Genomic DNA, 21501 nt, shown 5'->3' with positions numbered 1-21501 from the left:
AATTCATTTACCCAGTTATAAACCGTTGCTAAGGCAGGGGCAGATGTGCCATGAACTGAGTCCAATTCATTTTTTATCGCATATGGAGTTAAACCCTTTAAAGGAAAATGTTTGATTACCGCTCTGAACTCGTTTTTTTCCATTTTTCTTAACGAACAATTTTTTTTCAATTGGTTATAAAAACATGTAAACTCAGAAGATGTGGACTGTGACTGCACCATATATCTAGTCGGGAGTGGTGCTGACTGAAAACAGATGATTTGGAGCGATTCGCGCGCCATATGTTGGTCATTCTAAGGACTTATTGAACTACCCTCGTAATAAGACGAAAAGGGAAGAGGAAGATCAATTGAAAATATAATATTGTAAATAGGAGAGGCAGTAGGTGAAAAATTTAACACGGTAAATATTATATGTAGTAGATTTATTGTAGCACATGCGTGCAAGGCGAAGCAAGGAAGACAACGCTATAGAGCTAGCAGTCTTAGGAATAAGATGTAGATGCATGATAATTTTTAAGAGGCAGTTGTAAGAAAATTCTGTAGAATGTAGGATTCGGCTAGCAGGTCGAAAAACAAACGTTTATCTAACTATAATACATAAGAACAACCACTTAATTTATTATATTTAAATCAGAAGAAATTAGCACATTGGCGATAAGTTACTGAAAATAAAGTATATATTTATTTAACCATTCGGCCTAAAAACTTTAACCCTGTGAACTCTATTTTAAAGAAGAGCCTTAACATTTAAGACACGCAAAAATGGTTACTAAAGCTCACTTCTAATTGGTTAAGTGTATCCAATTTTAAAGTTTTTTTGTGTCAAAGCTAAACCTCAGAGAAGATGTTATATAGTTAGTGCGAAACACAGTGTTTAATTTATTTTTATAACAATCAATGCACAATAGTTGTTTCTTGAAATTTCAAAATTCATATTATTGATATAGAATTTATTGCAATATTTATACATACTTTGAAAATAAAGCATTATAGACTAAATTTTACAATAATTGTAAGTCATTCTCATAATCATTAACTTTCATTGGTTTGTGCCTTCTATAGTTATAATCGTATGGAAAAGTGTTTTGACAGTTTTGTATATAATCACAGATATGTAGTAGAGGCTACCTACCAAAATTTAGAGCGACTGGAACCGAAAAGTGGCGTTCAAATTGTTGGGGTAACAGATGCGACCATTAAAAACTTGTTACAGGTAATGATATCGCTATTTTATGTCAATAAATGTTATTTGAAGGAATGTTGGAAATCTGAAGGTAGGGTAAAGTAATGCAAAAAAAAAAAAGAAAAAATTAGAAGTTGAAGAAACAAAAAATGCAAAAGTTTCGTAAAGCACACCGAGATTAAAATGTTGCATACGGACATAGTCACATCGCGTGCGAGCACGATTTTTGCCAGGAACGCATACTTAGCACCATTACGAAATGCTGTAGGTGATCAATGTTCATTAGATGTGCTCACTGACCGCAATTCTAACGCCTAAAAATTTTCGGCTATTCTATTTTTGAATATTTGTTACCAAATATTAGTTATGTTATATTTCCTCTTCGCTTTCATCTTGACTTTTTTCGTCCATCAGCATTACTTCTATCATCATTTTACGCATTTCATCTACTTTTTCAGAACTTCCTCTCTCCACCTTTTCCCTATTTTTATTTATGAACGGCTTGATTGAGGCAAAAGTCTGCGCCCTCAATCTCTCCCATTCTACATTTTTTCTGCACTGTCCCTTTCTGTTTGTCTGCGTTCCCCATCAAGCAGATTTAAAGCGACCATTGTCCGTTTTGCCTTACGTAACATGCGAAAATTTCCTCTCTCGAGCGCTACTTCACCAGGATCTTACCCAATATAGAAAATTTCACTCTCTCCGCGCAAAATCGCTATGAAAGCTCGATATAATGATCATATGAACGATTTTGATCAATTCTTATCTCGAAGTTTTAGAAACGTGTAAAGATAATTTTTCAAGAAAGTAGCGTGATAATAATTCGAATTATTCAGATTCTAAAGACCGAGAGTCAGTTTAAACATAGCGAGACTTTCAACTTCTTCTTTTTTTAAAGCAAACGGTAAAAAAGAAAACAAATTTCAATATCCATATTTCTAATAGTGAAAATGTTGCTAGTACGTCTAGTAATGCAAATTTTTAAAAAAATTCATGTTTATGCGCTACTTCTACTAGTCCTTACTTAAGATTACGATTTTCTAAAAATGGACTGGTCAAGAAATAATTGTTAGAACTTTTCTCCATCAAGGTTCTAATCTAAACACATTCACAGTGACCAGTGAAGTTTTTATTGTGTTGGATAAAGCGCGAGTTGATTTAACTGTTTCGCTAGTAAACAATAAAGAAATTAGGAAACCAATTACTGTCTTTACTTTGTCCTCAATTAAAAATTCGATCTATACATGATCGCTTTCATAATATTCATCTAGCAGATCCTTAGCCATTCATTCAGGAAAACTTCCTTAGAACTTCCATACTTTTGGGAAAATGAAGATGATATGCAACAATATATGCTCACTGAAGAAGAGCAAAGACGTGAGCATGAGTTTACTTAGACACATTTCCGTCCTAGTAGAGTTGGCATGTCATATGCCTACCTTTGAACTTACAAGTGATAGTAAACTAATTCCCTCGAATTTCCTACCGGTATATTTGCCTCCTCATCCAGTCATACGCGAGCCGAGTAGCCGAACTTTAATTTAATATCAATTGATAACTATCACCTATGAAACGGCTTCCGCCCTTTCTTATCTAAACGAGTGCGAAAACTATTGGCTTGTGATAAGGCAATAGAACTAACTCGATGCTAGTGTCATTTTGAAACAAATTTCTACGCGGTAAGTGTATATTTAGTTTGCTGCATTAACAAGCAGCGGTCAATTCCGCGACCTAATATACACTTTGTTTTAAACAAGTCCCTACTTCATATACAGTCTATATATAGAAAGATTTTCATTATATACTCATTTGTTTGCGTAAAAAATTGATTGTTAGTTACAACGGTTTATTCAGCTTGCGTATATGTTTAAGCCTACATCGGGGGCAGGGAGTTCGTGGTAATAAGACCAGACCTCTTAATGCCATTCACGGCGTAAAGACCGCCCATCATCATACTTTAAAGTTTATGCATGGGGTTGACAGTAAACACAACATATTTTCATAAAATTTGTTGAAAATGAAGTAAAACAATATCTTTTAGCAAATATAATGACAAATTATGTGATAAAATTTTTAAAATTAGCGGACTATAAAAGACTTAGTTACTTACCATTTAATTGAAGGTATGTCTTAAACCTGTGAAAAGGGACTTGTTTAACAAATTTTTCGATGAGTTTTTATTCATATACCCGTATATGAAAGCATTTTTTCTACCACTGACTCTTACGTGGTATGGTTAGTTCCACGCCCGACTTCTATATATAGTGTTCATTTCCACGGCTCATATCAAACATGGTTTAGACAATAAGGATGTACTATAAAGAAATTTAAATGAATTCACGTCAATCTTTAGCCCTCCGAAGCCTAGGGTTTAATTGCAATACAAGATTTAATTTAAAAACAAAACAACTTATTATTTCACATCAGCAATTACCGATTTTTCTCTAATTAGGGTTTCAGGATTTGAAAAAAAGAAGCTTATAGCAAAGTTCTTTTCGCAATGTGATTTCGGGCTATAACAGAAAGTCGTGGATAAATAGAAAATTCCGCACAATCCGGACGCTGATCACAAATAACATTTTATCTAACCGCTTACATGTGCAAGAGAATATTTATGTATTTAATCTAAAGAAAAAGATCGGGTGGAATTTCATTTAAAGTTAAATGATCACAACTAGCTAAAAGGGACTTAGTTAACAAATTTCGCGATAATTTTCAATATTGCAGATCCCTATATTGAGGGGCATTTTCCACGACCAATTCTTATATAGTAGGGATAGTTCCACGTCCGACTCTGTTATATAATGCGGACCACCACAGTATGATGCATCATGTAAACTATAAACGTATCTATACTCTACACGGAGGGAAATTTCAAGATATTAATTCACGGAACTGCTTCTTGATTTTATCATTCCTTTGGCGCAAGAACTAAGATCTCGGCAACCTTGCTTTTCAAGCACCGGACCTTGCTTTAAAAGTCAGGGTTCCGAGGTGTGAGGTATTGCACCAAAGGCGTGATAAAATCTAGGAGCAGTTTCGTGAATTATTATCTTTAAATTTCTCTTCGTGTAGAGAAGATGACAATGATGGAGTTTTCTCTTGTTAGGATGGCGGTATACGAAAAGAAAAAGCCATATCATCATAATCTTTTAGATACAGTGCAGTCTCACAAGAAACGTTCGTATATGTATATGTATATGTTCGTATATGTTTCGTGGGTGTCTCCCGGTTATTTTAAGCTAACAAAAAAATCGTGTTACGCGTTTTTGAGAAAACTATTTTTTTATTTTTAACGATTAAAATTCCGTTTTTCTCAAAACAGACGCAAAATATAGATAGCAGTTCTTGGTTCAAACTTGTTTTTATTGAAATATAATGTAAAATTTTGCCCTCACTAGTTTTTTGTTTCGTGATAACTAATTTTTCTTTGCAAATAAAATATGTAAATAGATCAATATGTAATAAAATGGTATGTATTTTAAGTAACTTCAACATTTTATTATTTTAAATATTTTTCTATTTCAATAACAATGTAAACAACATATTCCATGAGAATATTAAGTTTTCCGAACTTGAAAATAAAGAAAAATGTGTTTTATTTTTTAAATAGAACAAGCATAATTATGAGCTATTAAAAAGCTCATTATTCTCAAAACGACGGAAAATATGAATAGTGATTCCTAATTAAATTTTTGACTATGTGCTGCTATTAATATTTTCCGTCTTTGTCGAGAAAAATGAGATTTTTAATAGTTAAAAATGAAAAATCGCATCTTCTGAAAAATGCACAGGACGATTTTTTTCATTCTTGGCTTAAAATAACTAAGGGCAACCTCGAAATATGCGCAAAAGAGAAACTGTTATTGCTTTTGGGTTCAAAATGATTCGCGTTGAAGAAAAAAATAAATTGGATATTATTTAGAGGTCGCTCATCACGAATTTGACTGTGTTTACAGAAGAATGATTTGTTTTCGATGAAGGTAGATCGTTGTGCAATATTGTACAGAATGTAGAAAATGGGACTCATTAAAATTAGTTTTTTTATCATAAGTTTTTTTTTTAAATTTTTGCATGCTTATTAAGTTGTCTTTAATACACATTTAAATTATTTTTATGTTCTTAAAAAAGAATTTACATAAACGTGTAAAATTACGATTCTGAAAAATTCGTTAATATTAATTGTTTTCTTAAGAACATATAAATAATTTAAATATATATTAAAGACCTCTCAAAAAGTGGAATAGACGATGAATGACGCTTCTTACTATAAACGATTTATTTTTCCTTCCTCGTGGTTCATTCTTAACCTAAAAGTAGGGGTGTAAGCCATGAAACGTTTCATTAAAGCTGTGAAGCTTTTCACGTGAAACGTGAAAACGTTTTATGTTTAAATTTTCATATTTTTTCTGAAACATTGAGATGAGGGGGAGAAAATTTATTTTGCGTATGCGCAGATCGGTTTGGCCTCTAAGGTCAGCACTGGATTGCTTTTATTTTATGAGTATGAATTTTTCCGCCGCCATATTTAATACATTGAAATGTCTCACGAGACCCCTAATATTTCATTAAACTTTTCATCAGACCAAACTTTCATGAAACTTAACATCACTACCCAAACCAAAAGAAACAAAAAATAGGAAATGCAAGCTGAGATTCAAACTTGCTTTTTTTGCACCCCTAAGACACTGTGACGAGTGGGTCGCGTGACCAGATTCCTACCTTCGAGACGCTTTTTTAATTTTCTGTCTTATTTTAACACGAAGCGCCATATCGAGTTGAGAATTTAGGATAATAAATAAGACGTTCTAAGAAAGGTGGGTCTGGCCCTTTTTTAATAATTATGAAAAAAGTAAAAAAAATTATTTATAAAAAAAACTTTTTTCATAATTATTGAAATGTATGACCAGACCCACCTTTTTTAGAACGTCTGATTTATTATCCTAAATTTTCAACTCAATGTGGCGCTTCGTGTCAAAATAAGTTAGGAAATAAAAAAAGTGTCGGTAAGGTAGGATTCTGGCCACGTGGCCCACTTGTCACATGGCCTTAAACAAGGACTGAGAGTGAATTCCGAGTGAGCCAAAAGTGAGCCTGCAAACGCGCCCTTTAAGAGATTTATTCTTTGGGAGTACTGTAGCTACAAAGATGCGTCATCCAATCCCTCCTAGGTCGGAGTTATCCCTCCTCAAACTATTCGGGAAAATATTCAAGCAGAGGCGTAGCTACCTGGAACGAATCTCGAGAAGAGTACCTTTGCACTGAACGAACTCTGCCCTCACTCTGGTATGGATGCGATTAGTAGAGGATGGAAAGACTGGAATGATCGATCTTATAAATCTCTACAGGTTTTAAACTCTTAGTGAGCCGAAACCTAAGACCTAAAACCCCAGTCCTGTCCTCAAGAGATCGATCTCTCAGTGAGCCACAATCTGCCAGTCGTAATGCATCTTTCGGAAAACAAAATTTATTGGATGGCGCCACATACAATATGTTTTCGAATCGTGATATATAGTGTCAAGTTTGAACTATTGTTGTTAAATGCATTTTTTTTCATGAATCATCATTTATCAGTATTTGACAAATATCTACTTTGTTAACTAATTTGCATTTGTTCACATAATTTTCATTTGTTGAAATCTATTATTTTTTCAGGTACATAAACAGCAAAATAAATTTTTTTCTTCAAATTTCTTCAAATGTATGAATTGCCTAGAAAAGGCAGGAGAAACATTTCATATAACCAAATTGTCAAAAGCTTTTAATATTTTCAGTTGCATTGCTTTGTTTTCTGAGAAGAGAATGCTCTTAAACATTTAAACAATATTAATTTTGTTATTTTTCGACAGATTCCAATATTTTCAGGTACTACTCTGTTTTTCCAACAATATTCTAAAAATTTTGAACAAGTTTTACATGTTAATGTTTCAACCATTTAGATTCTTCATTTTGTTTCCAGAACGTATTTTCTGCTTTCCGCCGATAAGAATAGCACATAATCATTAGAATCAAATAAATGTTACATTTTGTAGGAAAACAAATCGTACAAACAATGGATCATTTACACAAGATTAATATATTCGCAGAAAAGTATGTAGTGCCTAAAAATATTGCAATCGGCCCACAATTTTGTAATATAAAATGTTTCTCCTAATTTTTCTATAGTTAATCTATATGTACTTCAAAAGTAGGTATTATTTCAATAACTGTGAAATTCTTCAGACAAATTATTTTCATGTAATCATGGATTAAAAAACTGGTGACGTCTGCAAAATATAATCATTGCGCATGTTTCAATTGAGGACAATTGTTTACAATTTTTCCTAACATTTTGTGAAATCCTGTAAAATAATTGTTTTTCTTAATGTTCTAGATCTGAAGTTTCATTCTAGTTTCATTCTTTTTTGACACATCTGAAACATTCAAAAACTTGTTCTCATTTTCTCAAGAATCTTATAAAATTTATATTAATTACTTTAGAAGCACTCAGTGTTACATGAAAATATTATTTTATTTCTACACAGCACTTTATCCTCAAAAACATTTTTTCTATTTAGAAAGCGTCTATTATATGTTTAAACATAATGCAAAAAATGTTACATAACTGTGGAGAGGGAGGAGTCGAAGAAGTTGTTACGGTATTCTAAGATGGGGGGGGGGGTATAAAAGGTCGAAAATAACTTTACGTAGTATGTGGATGCTCCCAAAAAAATTAGATAACAAATGTGAAGGGGTACAATACACGCAAATAAATGTTACTGTAAAAATTTAATTTTTGAGCCAATTTCCTGAAAAGAACAATTGTGCCAAAGGTTTTAGTATTGTTCGTTCAAAGTTCGGTCCTAATCAATGTGATTTGCTTTTAGGATGTACATAGCGGTACTCAATTGAATACCCGTAAAGGTCAGCAAAATAAATAACTCTTGCATATTTCCACAACCGGCCACCTCCTGTCTCCCTATGCTTACTCATCCTGCTTTCACTTTTGTCTCCCTTAATCTAATTTATTATTTTGGTTTCGTGTGTGTAAGGTGTTAATTTAATTCCGTATAGTTGTATTATTTTTCTGTCAATTTTAATAAAAAATTATTTCATCTTTTTCTTTATCGCTCTAACGATTCCTAGCAATAAGTTTGCAGTCAAATATGGTTTGTATCCCTATCTATTTCACAATATGCTACTTGACTGTCAGCAGCTTCAACTTGTTCTATGTGTTATTGCAGATCCGCAGTTCTTGGGCGAACTTTCAAACCTTTTCGTTCGTACTTCCTTGTAGAGCCTCGTATGCGAACTGCGTATCCGGTATTATACACTGAATAAGTCAAAACTGCTAAACAAAAGACGGCATATGGTTGACAGAATACGAGTATAAATGCGCCAAGATTTATATGAAGCAAAGAAAACTTAATGGCTTCCCCGAAGACAATAAGCTCGTCGAAAAAAGCACTATACGACACTTTCGCTCTGGAAAGACCTATATATACCTCGGCGTGCCACAGAGCCGCATTTAGGATCTAAAATCTATAAAGGATACTCTCCAAAACAGGTACAGACGTTTCATCAAACTGTTTGCGAAGAACACAGTATCTGCAACGAACATGCTTATTGTTCCGGTATTACTTTATTCATTTAGAGTGATTTCATGGCCGAAGGTTGTGCTCAGATCCTTTGAGATCGGGACAAGAAAGTTTATGCACAAAAATAGAAACAAGCACCTTAACTCTTTTGTTTCGCGACTCTTCATCTTGCGCTGTCAAGTGTTTACGGAATACTGTATATGGGGCATTATTTTTGAAATACCCCAACTTTTAAAATCATGTATTTCGATTGCCTTAAAATTTTTAGAGTTTGTTTGCCTATATAATAGTAGTATACCCACCAATTTGTAGACTTTTACTACCATTTTGAGACTAAAGATAGTTATGTATTTATGCGAAGATATTCGAGCAAAACCATTCCTCGCGCGCTCGGACAGGTTGGCCATCCCTACCGGGGACTTGGTTGTGTGCATAATTCTCGGGCCAAGCTCTCTGTTAGCCAGCCATTTTGGATCAAAATTAAAAAAATGAGCACATTTTGAATATTTTTGAGACCACTTTTTTCAAAATTCAAAAATTCTCTGTACGGTTATTCATAGTATTCAAAAAATTTAACAATTTATCGCAATGACTTTTTTCGAAAAATCAAAAATTACTGGTGTTGTAGCATTTTCAGAATCCAAAAAAACAAACTAAAATGAACATTTTAAGACAAAAAACGCATGATATGAAAAAAAGTCAGAAAAAGAAAAACTTTGCTTTTTGAAAGCTCTACAGAACTATGATAACAACTTTTTTGAGTTGGTTGAAAAATTGAACATTCCAAATTTGATCGTATCAAAAATAATGAAAAATCCAAAAATTCCATTTTTTGGTCAAACTATGCAAGATACGAAAAAAATGAAAAATCTCAAATTGCGCACCCTGGAAAGAACTACAAAATTTATAATGAATCACTTTTCGATATAAGCTACGAAAAAAATGAGGCAAAACTTGTTCATCCAAAAAAGAGATATAATTTTTGATATAAATAAAAATGTTAAATTTCTTTGAAAAAACGACACAAGGTATAAACTTAAATTACCAGACAACAGTTGTTCGCCTCAAAAGTTCTATAAATTTATTATGAATCATTTTTCGATAGGACAAGTAGATTTTCTTTTAATCGTAAAACATAAAATTAAAAATTAAAAAATTAACTTTTTGGAAAAAGGACAGAAAAAATGAGAGAGGACATAGGCTCCTATATAAGACCCTATGCAGATGCGCATAGAGAATGTGTTCGTTAAAGCCAAAAGAGCTTTAACAAAAGAGTGTCGAAATCATAAAATTACAGTTGTCGGTCCGTTCACCTTTGATTTTAAAAGTATGTGCCCGAATGCGGAAGAAATGCAGAGACTAAGCGCAGAGTGCGATTGCCATTAGTCGCGTGCCGTAGGTGCGCTCAAACTCTCGAGCTAAACTTTTTTAATGACAGAAAATTCACAATCACAAAATTACAGTGGTGGATGTTTTGAGTCTTAATTTTAAAATGTTTGCGCAAGAATGTGCGAAAATATAAAAACCGAGCGTGTAGCGCGAGATAAATATAATATCGAGCGCGAAGCGCGAGAACCAACAGCCGCGCGCACTAGGCGCGCTCAAACTTGCGAGCGAAGCGAGCCGCGCGCGATGAGAATATGCCTGCGTAGCGGGCAGATTTTTTCAGTTGCACTTGTTCGTTCTCATTTGGAATAAATGCGTGGTATTTTAGAGTTCCGGGAATTGTAATTGCTTCAGTGAATCTAGTTTCTAGTTTTTTGGTCATCTCTATGTAATCTTCTTTCAAACTGAAAAGAATTACTGTTTCCTTCAAATGATTCTCAGCCCATTCGAATAACTCTATCACAGTTAGGATTGGATTCTGTGTTGAGCGCTGCAAGCTAGCTTTTACCGCAAGTCTTTTCAAATTTCCATCAATCTCGTTACCTGGACCTTTTACACGTGCAGTTACCTGGAAATGTGTTTCTGCAGAAAATCCAAAATCTTTTTTGTAATTTTAAAGATTTATGAAGGCATACTTATTTTTAAAAAGCTGCGCAGCTCCGTCTGTCACACAATAAATTTTGTTAACAATGATGAATTTCTTCTTGACATATTCTCAGATGATTGCAATGCTAAAATCGTTCAGTTTGTTTCCATCTTTGTAATAAACAACTACTGTAAATATAGTTGCTTGATTATTCTTCCAATGGAAAAATTGGGCAGCATTTTGAATGATGAAAGCATAATTTTCAGCAAAGACAAGAAAAAATAAGTACTTATCTTCTTTTCGTATAACTTTAAGGTGCTTCAGAAACAAAGCTTGTTGTTTCGCATAAAATGCGTGAGGTTTTAGGTTTCTAAGTTTAGTGTAGAGTGCTTCTACAAAAGCATCATCGTCTGCTATTTCGGTCTTCAAAATGCTTCTGTCAGTTTGCTGCCAAACTTGATATGTCACTGTGTCGAAAATATTCACGGCCAATAGATCAGTCAGGTACTTTAAAAAATTTTTAATGTCAGGACAAGATTCGCATTCTTTAAAATGACAAGCGTCAGTGGGTTCACTGCACATGATTTCTTGAAGGCACTCGTGATAATCTGAGAATTGTCTGTCAGTTCCCTCAGTGAAATGTTTCATATCTATCGGATTCAACATTAACTTTACGTTTGCATGATAAACGCGAACACAAACATTGTGAGTTCCTTTTTCTCTAACTAGAACACAGTGCTTTAGTCTTAGTTGTGCGAATTTTCAAAATGCAATCTTACATTTTCATGTAGGGTTACAAATGTGGTATATAATTGTGAAAGATTGCACAGAATCAGTCTCTTCTATACTTGCTCATGAGTACTGTCTAGTTTTTTGACAGATATGAAATCTTTCTTACCTGGCATCTACCGACTATTCTCGTCATCTTCGTAGAAGTTTAGCACTAAATTTTCATTTTCTTCTGCCCATTTTTTTCCTCGCTTGGCTTCCGGAAAAGTAAAATCTCCACTTTTGGCAACTAACTCTTTTGCTTATCTGGCTTCACGTTTAGAGTGATTTTCACTAAATTTAGGGGATCGTTCAAAAACAAATGTTTAATTTGCCGCGTAAATCAAGTAAATTTTCTAAAAATGCTTCGGTGTTGCTGTATTGTCAGGAAGATATTTTGCACTAAAATATTCGATAAACTAGCGCAATATATTGAATAATTTTATACATTTTTTGGGAAAATGACTTATTAAGGCGCTTCCTCAGGCTTGAAAATTAGCCCATGTATTACTCTGACAAGTTTTTCTCCTACAATTCTGAATTGTATGATTTAATTAAAATTGATGCATTTTTTGCGCCTGGGAAGTGGAAGACCACCGGTCAGAATTGATTAACTATTTTGCTTCTAGATTCACAAAATTTGGTTCAATTTCATTGCTTTTCATTCGAAAAATTAAAATATTATTAACAGAAAGAGGAGGAGCCTTCTTTTTCGAGTTGGGGACCTAACCATAGAATTATAGAATTCAATGGCACAATGTGTACTGTTTATACTATTTTAAAATTTAATAAAAATCATAAATATATTTCCAATCGATTTGCAAAATGGAGTATTTGCGAAATAAATACATACTAATCAATTTTCTTTTCACCCCCCCCCCCCGGCGCCCGAAATATGAGCCAAAATTAAAAAACTACATTATTACGTTCATTATTGTTAATTTTTAGCAAATATCCGTCGTCTTTTTCATACAAATAATTACTAGTGGACAATTTCAATATTTCCCATTACTTTTTAAACAATTTTCGATTGTTTACAGAAATGTAAATTATTTAAACAATAATTTAATCCCAAAAAATGGAACAAACCATCATATTCTCTGATTGAATTGTAATGGTTAGTCATTCTTTGCTGTAGCACATTTTTCTAAAAACATTATATCATCATTTAAGCAATTTTTTTTTTTTAATTTCTGAACACTGAGCTAGAGATGTCCACCTTTTCTAAATTGGTATCCTATGCTACGTTTTGTTGAATAATTACATATTTTTGATGCATTTCTTTTAATTTTTAATAAATTTCTATTCGTTTAAACAGTCCTAATTTGCTTAATCAGTTTGTTTACAATAACTAAATAGTGTATTACATGACTGCATAGTGTATACAAATAATAGATGGCCCACATTTTAATTGTTTGAGCAAATATAACTTGTTAAAATAATTACTTTTTAAAAATTACTTTTTAAATCGTATTTTCTGACTCAAGCATAATATTCAATGATATCTACGACTAGTAAATTCTGCTAAAATAAACAACAAACAGAAAACAACATCTACAAAAAGTTGCTTAGAATAACAATGTAGATGAAGTGGACATCTCTGCGTCACTTTAAAAATTTTTTTTAAATAAACAACAAATAATTGTTTAAATAATACATAATGTTTTTAGAACAATTTTCAACTCCAAACAATGACAAGCAATTACATTTCAATCATAAAATACGATTCTTTTCTACATTTTTTGGGATTAAATAATTATTTAAATAATTTGCATTTGCTTAAACAATTGAAAACAGTTTTAAAACTCATGGAAAATTCCATACTATTCCCATTTAATAATTTCCTATTCTCGGTGCATGATCTTTTTCAGGATTTTTGTCGTGTAATCGGAGAAGAGATAGACGTATATCCGTTATTTTTACGGGCCATATCTCTAACTTCCTTGCATTTGCTTCTGTCTTTCCATAAAGGCCACACTAAATCATCCGCCAATAATGATCACCTCTTACAATCAATATTAGAGTGTTATTAGAGTGTTTTTTTAGCGATGATACTTTAAAATTTAAACAGTTGAAACACCGTAAACCCAGGATCGAGCCAAGGATTTAGATTGAGTGCCTGTCATGCCTCACTCAATTTTCCTATTTTTAGAGATTACAGCTGCTTAAGAGAAATTAAAAATAATTAAAATATAAAGAAATTTAATTTTAATATTCTGTATGACGTTCATTATACGAAGTGTGTTCAAAAAATAAGGTGACTTTATAGTTTTCTCAAAGAATATTCATTTATTCCTCAATATTTATGTTGTCCCCTTCAAAGTAATCCCCCTCAGATTTAATACACTTGTGCCAACGCTTTTTCCAATCATCGAAGCACTTCTGATAATCATTTTGTGGTATAGCCTTGAGTTCTTTCAGCAATGCAGTTTTTATCTCCTCAATCGTTGAAAATCGATGTCCTTTCATGGGTCTCTTCAGTTTTGGGAAAAGAAAAAGTCACTGGGGGCCAAATCCGGTGATGACTGTGGTGCTGTTTTTGGTCAGAAAATCTTTCACAAGCAACGATGAATGAGCAGGTGTATTATCGTGATGCAAAAGCCACGGATTGTTTTTCCAAAGTTCCGGATGTTTTTTGCGTATCGCCTCCCGCAAACGGCGCATAACTTAAAGGTAATACTCCTTATTGAACTTACGACCTTGTGGTAAGAATTCCTGATGCACTACGCCACGGCAATCAAAGAAGACAGTGAGCTGCATTTGACCGAACTTGACGTGCTTTTTTCGGTCTTGGAGACTCAGGATGCTTCCACTGAGACGATTGGGGTTTAATTTCGACGTGATAACCATATACCCACGATTCATCCCTAGTTATAACCCTTTTGAGAAAATCAGGATCATTATTGACTTCATTCAACATCTCCTGAGCGATGGTCATGCGATGGATCTTTTGATCAAAATTAAGCAGTTTTGGAACAAATTTCGCTGACTCATGCCCAAAACGTCCAAAAAGATAGAATGTCATAAGCCAACCGATATGCCAATATCTTCAGCAACTTCTCTGATGGTAATTCGGTGATTATTCAACATCATTTCTTCCACTGCTTAAACGTTTCATCTGTTGATGACGTGCTGGGACGTCCAGGGCGAGGTTCGTCTTCGACATCCTCTCGGCCTTCTTGGAACAGCTTGTACCACTTATACATATTTTTCTTACTCAGAGTAGACTGATCGTATGCAACTGTCAACATTTCAAGAGTTTCAGAGCACTGGATTCCATTTTTCACACAAAATTTAATGCAAACTCTTTGCTCCATTTTTTTCGAAAGAAGAAAATCGCCGAGCACATTAAACCCTTTTAACCTTTTACGCCTCTGCCAGAAAAACAACACGAGCTATACAGTCAGAACTGTGAACATATTATCGTGACGAGTGTACCAATACAACAAAACAAAAAATTTAAAACTTGATTGTACGTAGTCCGCGAAAATTGAAAAGTCACCTTACTTTATGAACACACCTCGTATAACGACGAGACGATTAAAAAAAGATAGAAGAATATCGGTTAATCCGTTCAATTTCTGTTGAGAGCTTTGATCATTTTTCATAAGGTTGCAGATAATTAAAATGTAATTGAGCAATGTTTTTCACAATTTTAGTAATTGTAAGTGGTGATCATTATTGACGGGTGACTTGTTGTGGTCCTTATCGAAAGACAGAAGCAAACGCAAGGAAACGTTAGAACTACGGCCCGTACACATGATGGATATACCTTTCTTCTCTCTTCTCAGATTCTACAACAACAATGCTGAAATTAGATCCTGTGCCAAGAATTAGACATTGATCGGAAAAGAATGGAATTTTTATTTATTTTATTTTCAAGGTTGAAACTTGAAGAGTATGCAATTCGCAGCCTTTTCTTGAGCAATTCCTTTTCCAAAATTTACAATTGAAAACTCTGCAATCATAGACAATCATATTTTTTCTATCTTTTTTGTTTAATCTTTATTTGTTTCAAATAGAACTGCTTGCGTCACAATAAATGTGTTGTTTTGGTCAGAATGGATTAACTATTTTGCTTTGAAATTCATATTCTGTCGTTCAATTTCACTGTTTTTCATGCATAAAATTAAAATATTATTCACAAAAGCGAGGGAGCCTACTTTTTCGAGGTGGGCGTCCAGCCATACAATTATAATATTAAATGGCACAATGTGTACAGTTTATACCATGTTAAAGTTTTACATAAGTTATAAATATATAAATAACAATTCATAGTCAATCATGAATAATGATGAACAATAAATGCAGGCATAAAATGGATATTAACAAACATTTCACTAAGCTTTCAATGATTTTACTTCATAAATAATTCACAAATATTTCAAAACTTCAGTAAAGATTTCTGGTACATCTCAAACATTGTACAAAGGTTTTAATAATTCCCGAAAGGTTTCACAAGAATTAAGAGGGTTTCGCAAAGATTTCCAGTAGATTAAAAATATATTTTGGACGGTGGGGGGGGGGGGTTAATATAAAATTTATTAGTATGGATTTATTTCACAAACACTCCATATTTTAAATCGATTGCAAGTATATTTATATGTATTAAATTTTTAAAAAGTATAAACAGAAAAGAAAATTGAAATAAAATAAATGTAGATTCCATACCTTTCTCATTTAAAAGCTTCCAATTTTGGGCGCAGCATCTTTTTATTTCAGTATTTTTTGTCGTACAATCGGAAAAGAGAGAAAAAAGGTGTATCCAGAAATTGAACGGATTAACGGATTTTCTTCTTTCTTTTTTTAATCATCTTAGCATTATGAAATTAACCGAATGCACAGTATAAAAATTAAATTCCTTAATATTTGCTGATTTATCATTTCTTTCAACCGACTGTAATCTCTAACAATAGGAAAGTTGAGTGAGGCATGACAGGCACTCAATCTAAATTCTCGGCTCGATCCTAGGTTTACGATCGTCAAAAAAATTACACTCTAGACCACCCGCTGTTCCGTAGTCAGCCAGAGGATCCACGAACTATGTTCGCCATGAGTACACTTATGGTCGCAGTTTGCTACTACCCAGGCCCAAAAAATGCATCAATTTTCAATTAATTACAATAAAACAATAACCAGGCCATTTTTCGTAAAACGCGATCTGAGAGGTTCTGCATTTAGGCATTAATAGTTTGTGGTTGAAGTATGAAATCATACAATTCAGAATTGTAGGAGAAAAACTTGTCAGAGTAATACATGGGCTAATTTTCAAGCCTGAGGAAGCGCCTTAATGTTAAATTCATCTCAACCATTTTAAATAAATAATTCTTAAGTAAATAATTTTGTATGAAAAGTAAACATTTAATTTAAAAAATCGTCAAAATCTACAAAAAGACATAAAGTTATTTTTTTATAGTATTTTTCAGAAAATATAGATGTAGGTGAAAGGTGCCCGCCGGAAGTCATAAGACTAAATTTGTATAGATGCTTATTTTTTAATTGATTTGAAAGATTTGAAATGTGTAGATAAAGTCTAACCCTTCAAATAGTTGAAATTTGAAAGAATTTTTTTTTTTATTAATCAGTGAAGAGTAGTATACTAGTAGTATACTAGTAGTATACTAGTATTATACTACTAGTAGTATAAATGACGCGTCGAATCTTTAAGAGAACAGTCCACATGCAACAAAGCGTAATTACTTGGAGCAGAGACTGCCGTGAGCAACATGGCGGTTCCTTCAGTTCTGGGCTCTTCCATTGCTGCGGTCGAGCTCAAGTTGTTTTTTAAATTAATATTCCACAAGTTTTGGAGTCTTCAGCCACATAAACTTATGAATGTTTTAGCTTAGGATATGTTCCCCATTAAATTTTGGATAAATTTCAGCACTTTCAAATATTTCAAATACTTTTACGTAGATTTACGTAAATAAAGAATATTTTCGCAAACTTTAAGGAAATATTCCACAAATTTTGCAGAATTTTTCCTATTTAGAGTTCGGGAAAATTCCCGAAAGTTTTGTTTTTATTATACATAATCATAGGGAATGTTCCCTAACAGATCTTGGGGAAAATACACCACTTTTTGGTTAATATTCCAGACGGATGTTTGAGGATTTTCCGTACTAAACTATAGGGAAAATTCACCAAAATATGTGGAAATTATCGTCAACACAATTTTGGGAAAAATTCCCCAAGAAATGTTGTACAGTGTAGTGCCGTTCTGCTCTAATTTGTCTTTTATTTGATTCAAGACTTCGAGACCCGCTAAGTGATTTTCATCATTGCATCCTTCTTTTTCATTTCTCATTGGCTAGCAAAAATCGGTATCCTCGTTTATCTCTTCTTTTACATTAATACATATCTGCTGCGAAAACTTTGCATCGACGACATGATCAGCGCTAGATGACCATGAAGGGGTTTTAGGGATATCACTTTGCTTCGAAAGCAGAAATTCGCAAAGAGATTTGAAAACCAACTTATAACCTGAAATAAATGTACAAAAAACACAGAAAAGAAGGATAAACAATTTATAAATGTAAATAGCTAAGAAGCAAAAATGAAACACAAGAAATTACAGAAGAATGCTAAACACTACACGTTGGCTGCTTTTGCCTTTCAGTAGACAACGTTTTGCTTGAGGCCAAGAAATAAATGACAGTCTATACGATTGCTTATGTTTCTTGGTACAATATAAGAAACAAATGAAAATCTATGTACGTAAATGTCTTTTGTTTTGCGGTTATACACTGTACCAAGTTTATTCCAGCAAAAGAAAGTACGAATCATGTATAATTTGTTTATATGAATAGTTTAAACTATTGTTAATTAATTTAAGTTTTCACAGGTCTGTTTTATGTGACGGTAATGATACAAATATACAACAGAAACTAAAAAAAGACATTATCGTGGTGCGAGGGGTAAACACTCTCTTAAAAAATCCCTGTAAGAACCGCTGAAATGAATTTTTGTAAAGTTTCTGTATCAATAAAAGTATGTTTGAATGAATCGAATTTGAACGAAACAACGTCGGTTGGTGCATCGTCTGGACTGGCTGACTTGTCCGAGCGCGCTTTGAAGGGTTTCGCTCAGATATCTTCGTATAACTACATAACTATTTTCAGTCCCATAATGCCAAACAGCATTGTTATCGGAAAACCATCAAGCTTTCGTTCAAAAATAATTAAAAAATAAATAAAAACTTGCCGAAGAGTAGAAAATGTTGAATAAACATTTTAAGTGGCAATATATTTATAAATATTAAAAAATTAAAACAATATATTTCACGAAATGGAAGATCATGAAAACCCCTCCAGAAATCACTCATAAAAAATTTAATTCTCATTTGTAGAAAGGAAGTTATGGCCATTTGAAAATACCCACTTCGCCCGGGGATGCTAATTTTACCCCCTCCAGTTCGAGAAGGGATGGTAGTAAAAGTCTATAAATTGGTGGGTATACTACTATCATATAGGCAAACAAACTGCTAAAAATTTGAAGGCAATCGGAAGATATGACTTTTAAAGTTGGGGCAGTTCAGGAATAATGCCCCATATTAAATGTCTTCACAACAGGTTTATTCTGGGTACAGCACATGTAATGTCAAATAGACAAGACCTCCTTCTTAGGATATTCAGGAAGCACAAAGAAAAGGGAAGAAGAGAGTTTCTGTACAAAGTTGCGAAGAATGCTGCTGAAATACTCATCCTTGACTTTAATAACAGGGTTGAGCAATATTCATCAAAACTTATCTACCTCGAGTTGTCACTCGAGTTGAGAAAGCATAGGAGATAAACTTCCGTTAACATCTCATCGACAAGAAGATGCATGGCATCTTCCACAGAAATGTGGCTGATCAGTCGATGACATATGAATAAACGTTTGCTTTCCTTAAATCACTCGTATTGAAGTCGGGCACATAGGGTTTTATTTTTCTCCGTATCTTCAGAGTGCACGAGAGATTTGTCGCACTATCGTATTAAGTGTTCCTGAATTTGAGTTGTATTCTCCTTTTGTCTTATTAGAAGCACAATTCATTATGATATATTCTGGTTCGTTTATGTAGAATATAACCATGCTTAGAGAGTAATTTGTGTAGAATTCATTAATTATGTCAGCGTATTCTTGTTCATCTTCTAAGCTCAGCATTCCAACCATTGTTCTAAGCAGAGAAATATTCTCAGATTCATGGTTTGAATCTTGGATAGGAATCACTTCGAATTCTCGTTCTTGAACCTAAGAATCTTTTTGGTGAATAAAATATCGAGCTGAAATCCTGGAAAATTTATTAGAGTACAATAAAATACGTTTAGGTACTTCATTTTAGTAGAAGCTTCACTGAAAATTATTTCCGACCAAACTGACAAAGTGCGGTCGGTAATATATTTGGCTGTGTCAAATTCCCTTAAGGCTTGAATATCAAACTGCCTGCGACCTACAGGAATTATTGGCAACACATGGAAAGATTAATTAGCATTTTCGATGAGCTGCCTGCGCATAGAACATATACATTTTCGAGTTGATTTTCAATATTCTTTTCTTCACTAAAAAAATAATCATCTTTCAATTCTCCAAATCTCATTCTAGCTTTTTTACATTTTTAATACTTTAAGCTAAACATTTATATGGTAACTCTGAAAGTATGCTAGAATAATAAAAAATATTGTATTGTAAAAAATATACTGTACCTTTGAAAAAAGATACTTTTTTGAAATTTGAAGTTTGTGAATTTTTTGAATGAAGCGGCAAAAATTCACTCATATTTCAGAAAATTTTAGTTTGTTTTTTCATAAACTTCGTATATAAGGGTTTTTCGTGATACTATTTTCATTTCCTAAGTCAGAAATACGAAATTTAAGATGATGATTCAAATATGACCAGCTTCAAAATCCTTCAAACATGCGACTATTTGTAAATATCGACAGGGTGTCTCACCACCTGTGGGACAACGGGCAATGGTGGATAAAAAAAAGAAATAAGACAAAAATTCAAATACAAGAATGTTGTGCGGTCATTTGTTTAGAAACTACAGAGCAACAAAGTTCCGTGTAGGTGTGACGCCGCACGTAGCATGAGTGCCGCTTTCGCTGGGACGCCGCCAACCTCCCTGGCATTAAGCAAGTGCCTCTCATTTTGGTGCCACAAAATTCAAACTACAACCTGTTCCCAATTGGAAATTGCAATCTATAAATGATACAGACATTCTGATATTTTTGAAAAAATGAACATTTCTACAGTTGTGCTTTTCGAACAACCCCCAAAACCCACCCCTAGTACTTTTCCCGAAACAGTTCCGAAGTTACTCTGTGTAAAGCAGCCAATAAATTGTTAAATTTAACATAATCGCAAAATTAACCTTTCGAAAACTCTAATTCATGTTTGCAACCCTTGATAAGATTAATCAGACCCTAAAATCCACCCCTAGTACTTTTCAATAAACAGGTCAGAAGTTACTCCATGTAAAATATCCAATAAGTGTTTGAATTGAAAATAGTCATTAAATTCACCTATGGAACACTACAGTTTATGTTTGGAACTCTTAATAATATTAAGAGACCCTAAAATCCACCCCTGGTACTTTTCACGAAACAGTTCCGAAGTTACTCCATTTAAAGCAGCCAATAAATTGTTAAATTCAACATAATCGCAAAATTCACGTTTAGAAAACTCCAGTTTATGTTAGCAACCCTTAATAATACTAAGCAGACCTTGAAATCCACCCCTAGTACTTTTCACGAAACAGTTCTAAAGTACCAGCATGTAAAACAGCGAATAAATTTTTAAATTGGAAATAATCACAAAATTCACTTTAAGAAAACTCCAGTCTGTGTTCCCAACCCCATAATAATATTAAACAGCCCCCGAAAACCGCCCCTAGTGCTTTTTACGAAAGAGTTGCGAAGATTCTTCATGTACAACAGTCAATGCATTTTTTAATTTAAAAACATAACAAAATTCACATTCAGAAAAATCCAGATTATGTTCCCAACCCCACAATAATAT

General features: G+C 33.3%; 1 protein-coding gene across 2 annotated transcripts in view; it reads left to right on the top strand.

The window, feature by feature from the left end:
- LOC117172190 overlaps positions 1-21501 on the top strand; it is a 111403-nt gene that overhangs the window by 54144 nt on the left and 35758 nt on the right. For both annotated transcript variants that reach the window (XM_033360027.1, XM_033360026.1), the window contains exon 2: positions 1113-1215. In XM_033360027.1, the coding sequence (XP_033215918.1) occupies positions 1190-1215 (26 nt within the window). In that variant the 5' untranslated portion in view covers positions 1113-1189. The remainder of the gene's footprint in view (positions 1-1112; positions 1216-21501) is intronic.

This window comes from Belonocnema kinseyi, chromosome 4 (genome assembly GCF_010883055.1).
Source record: "Belonocnema kinseyi isolate 2016_QV_RU_SX_M_011 chromosome 4, B_treatae_v1, whole genome shotgun sequence".
Lineage (NCBI taxonomy): Eukaryota > Metazoa > Arthropoda > Insecta > Hymenoptera > Cynipidae > Belonocnema > Belonocnema kinseyi.
This window is presented reverse-complemented; position numbering and strand designations above follow the sequence as displayed.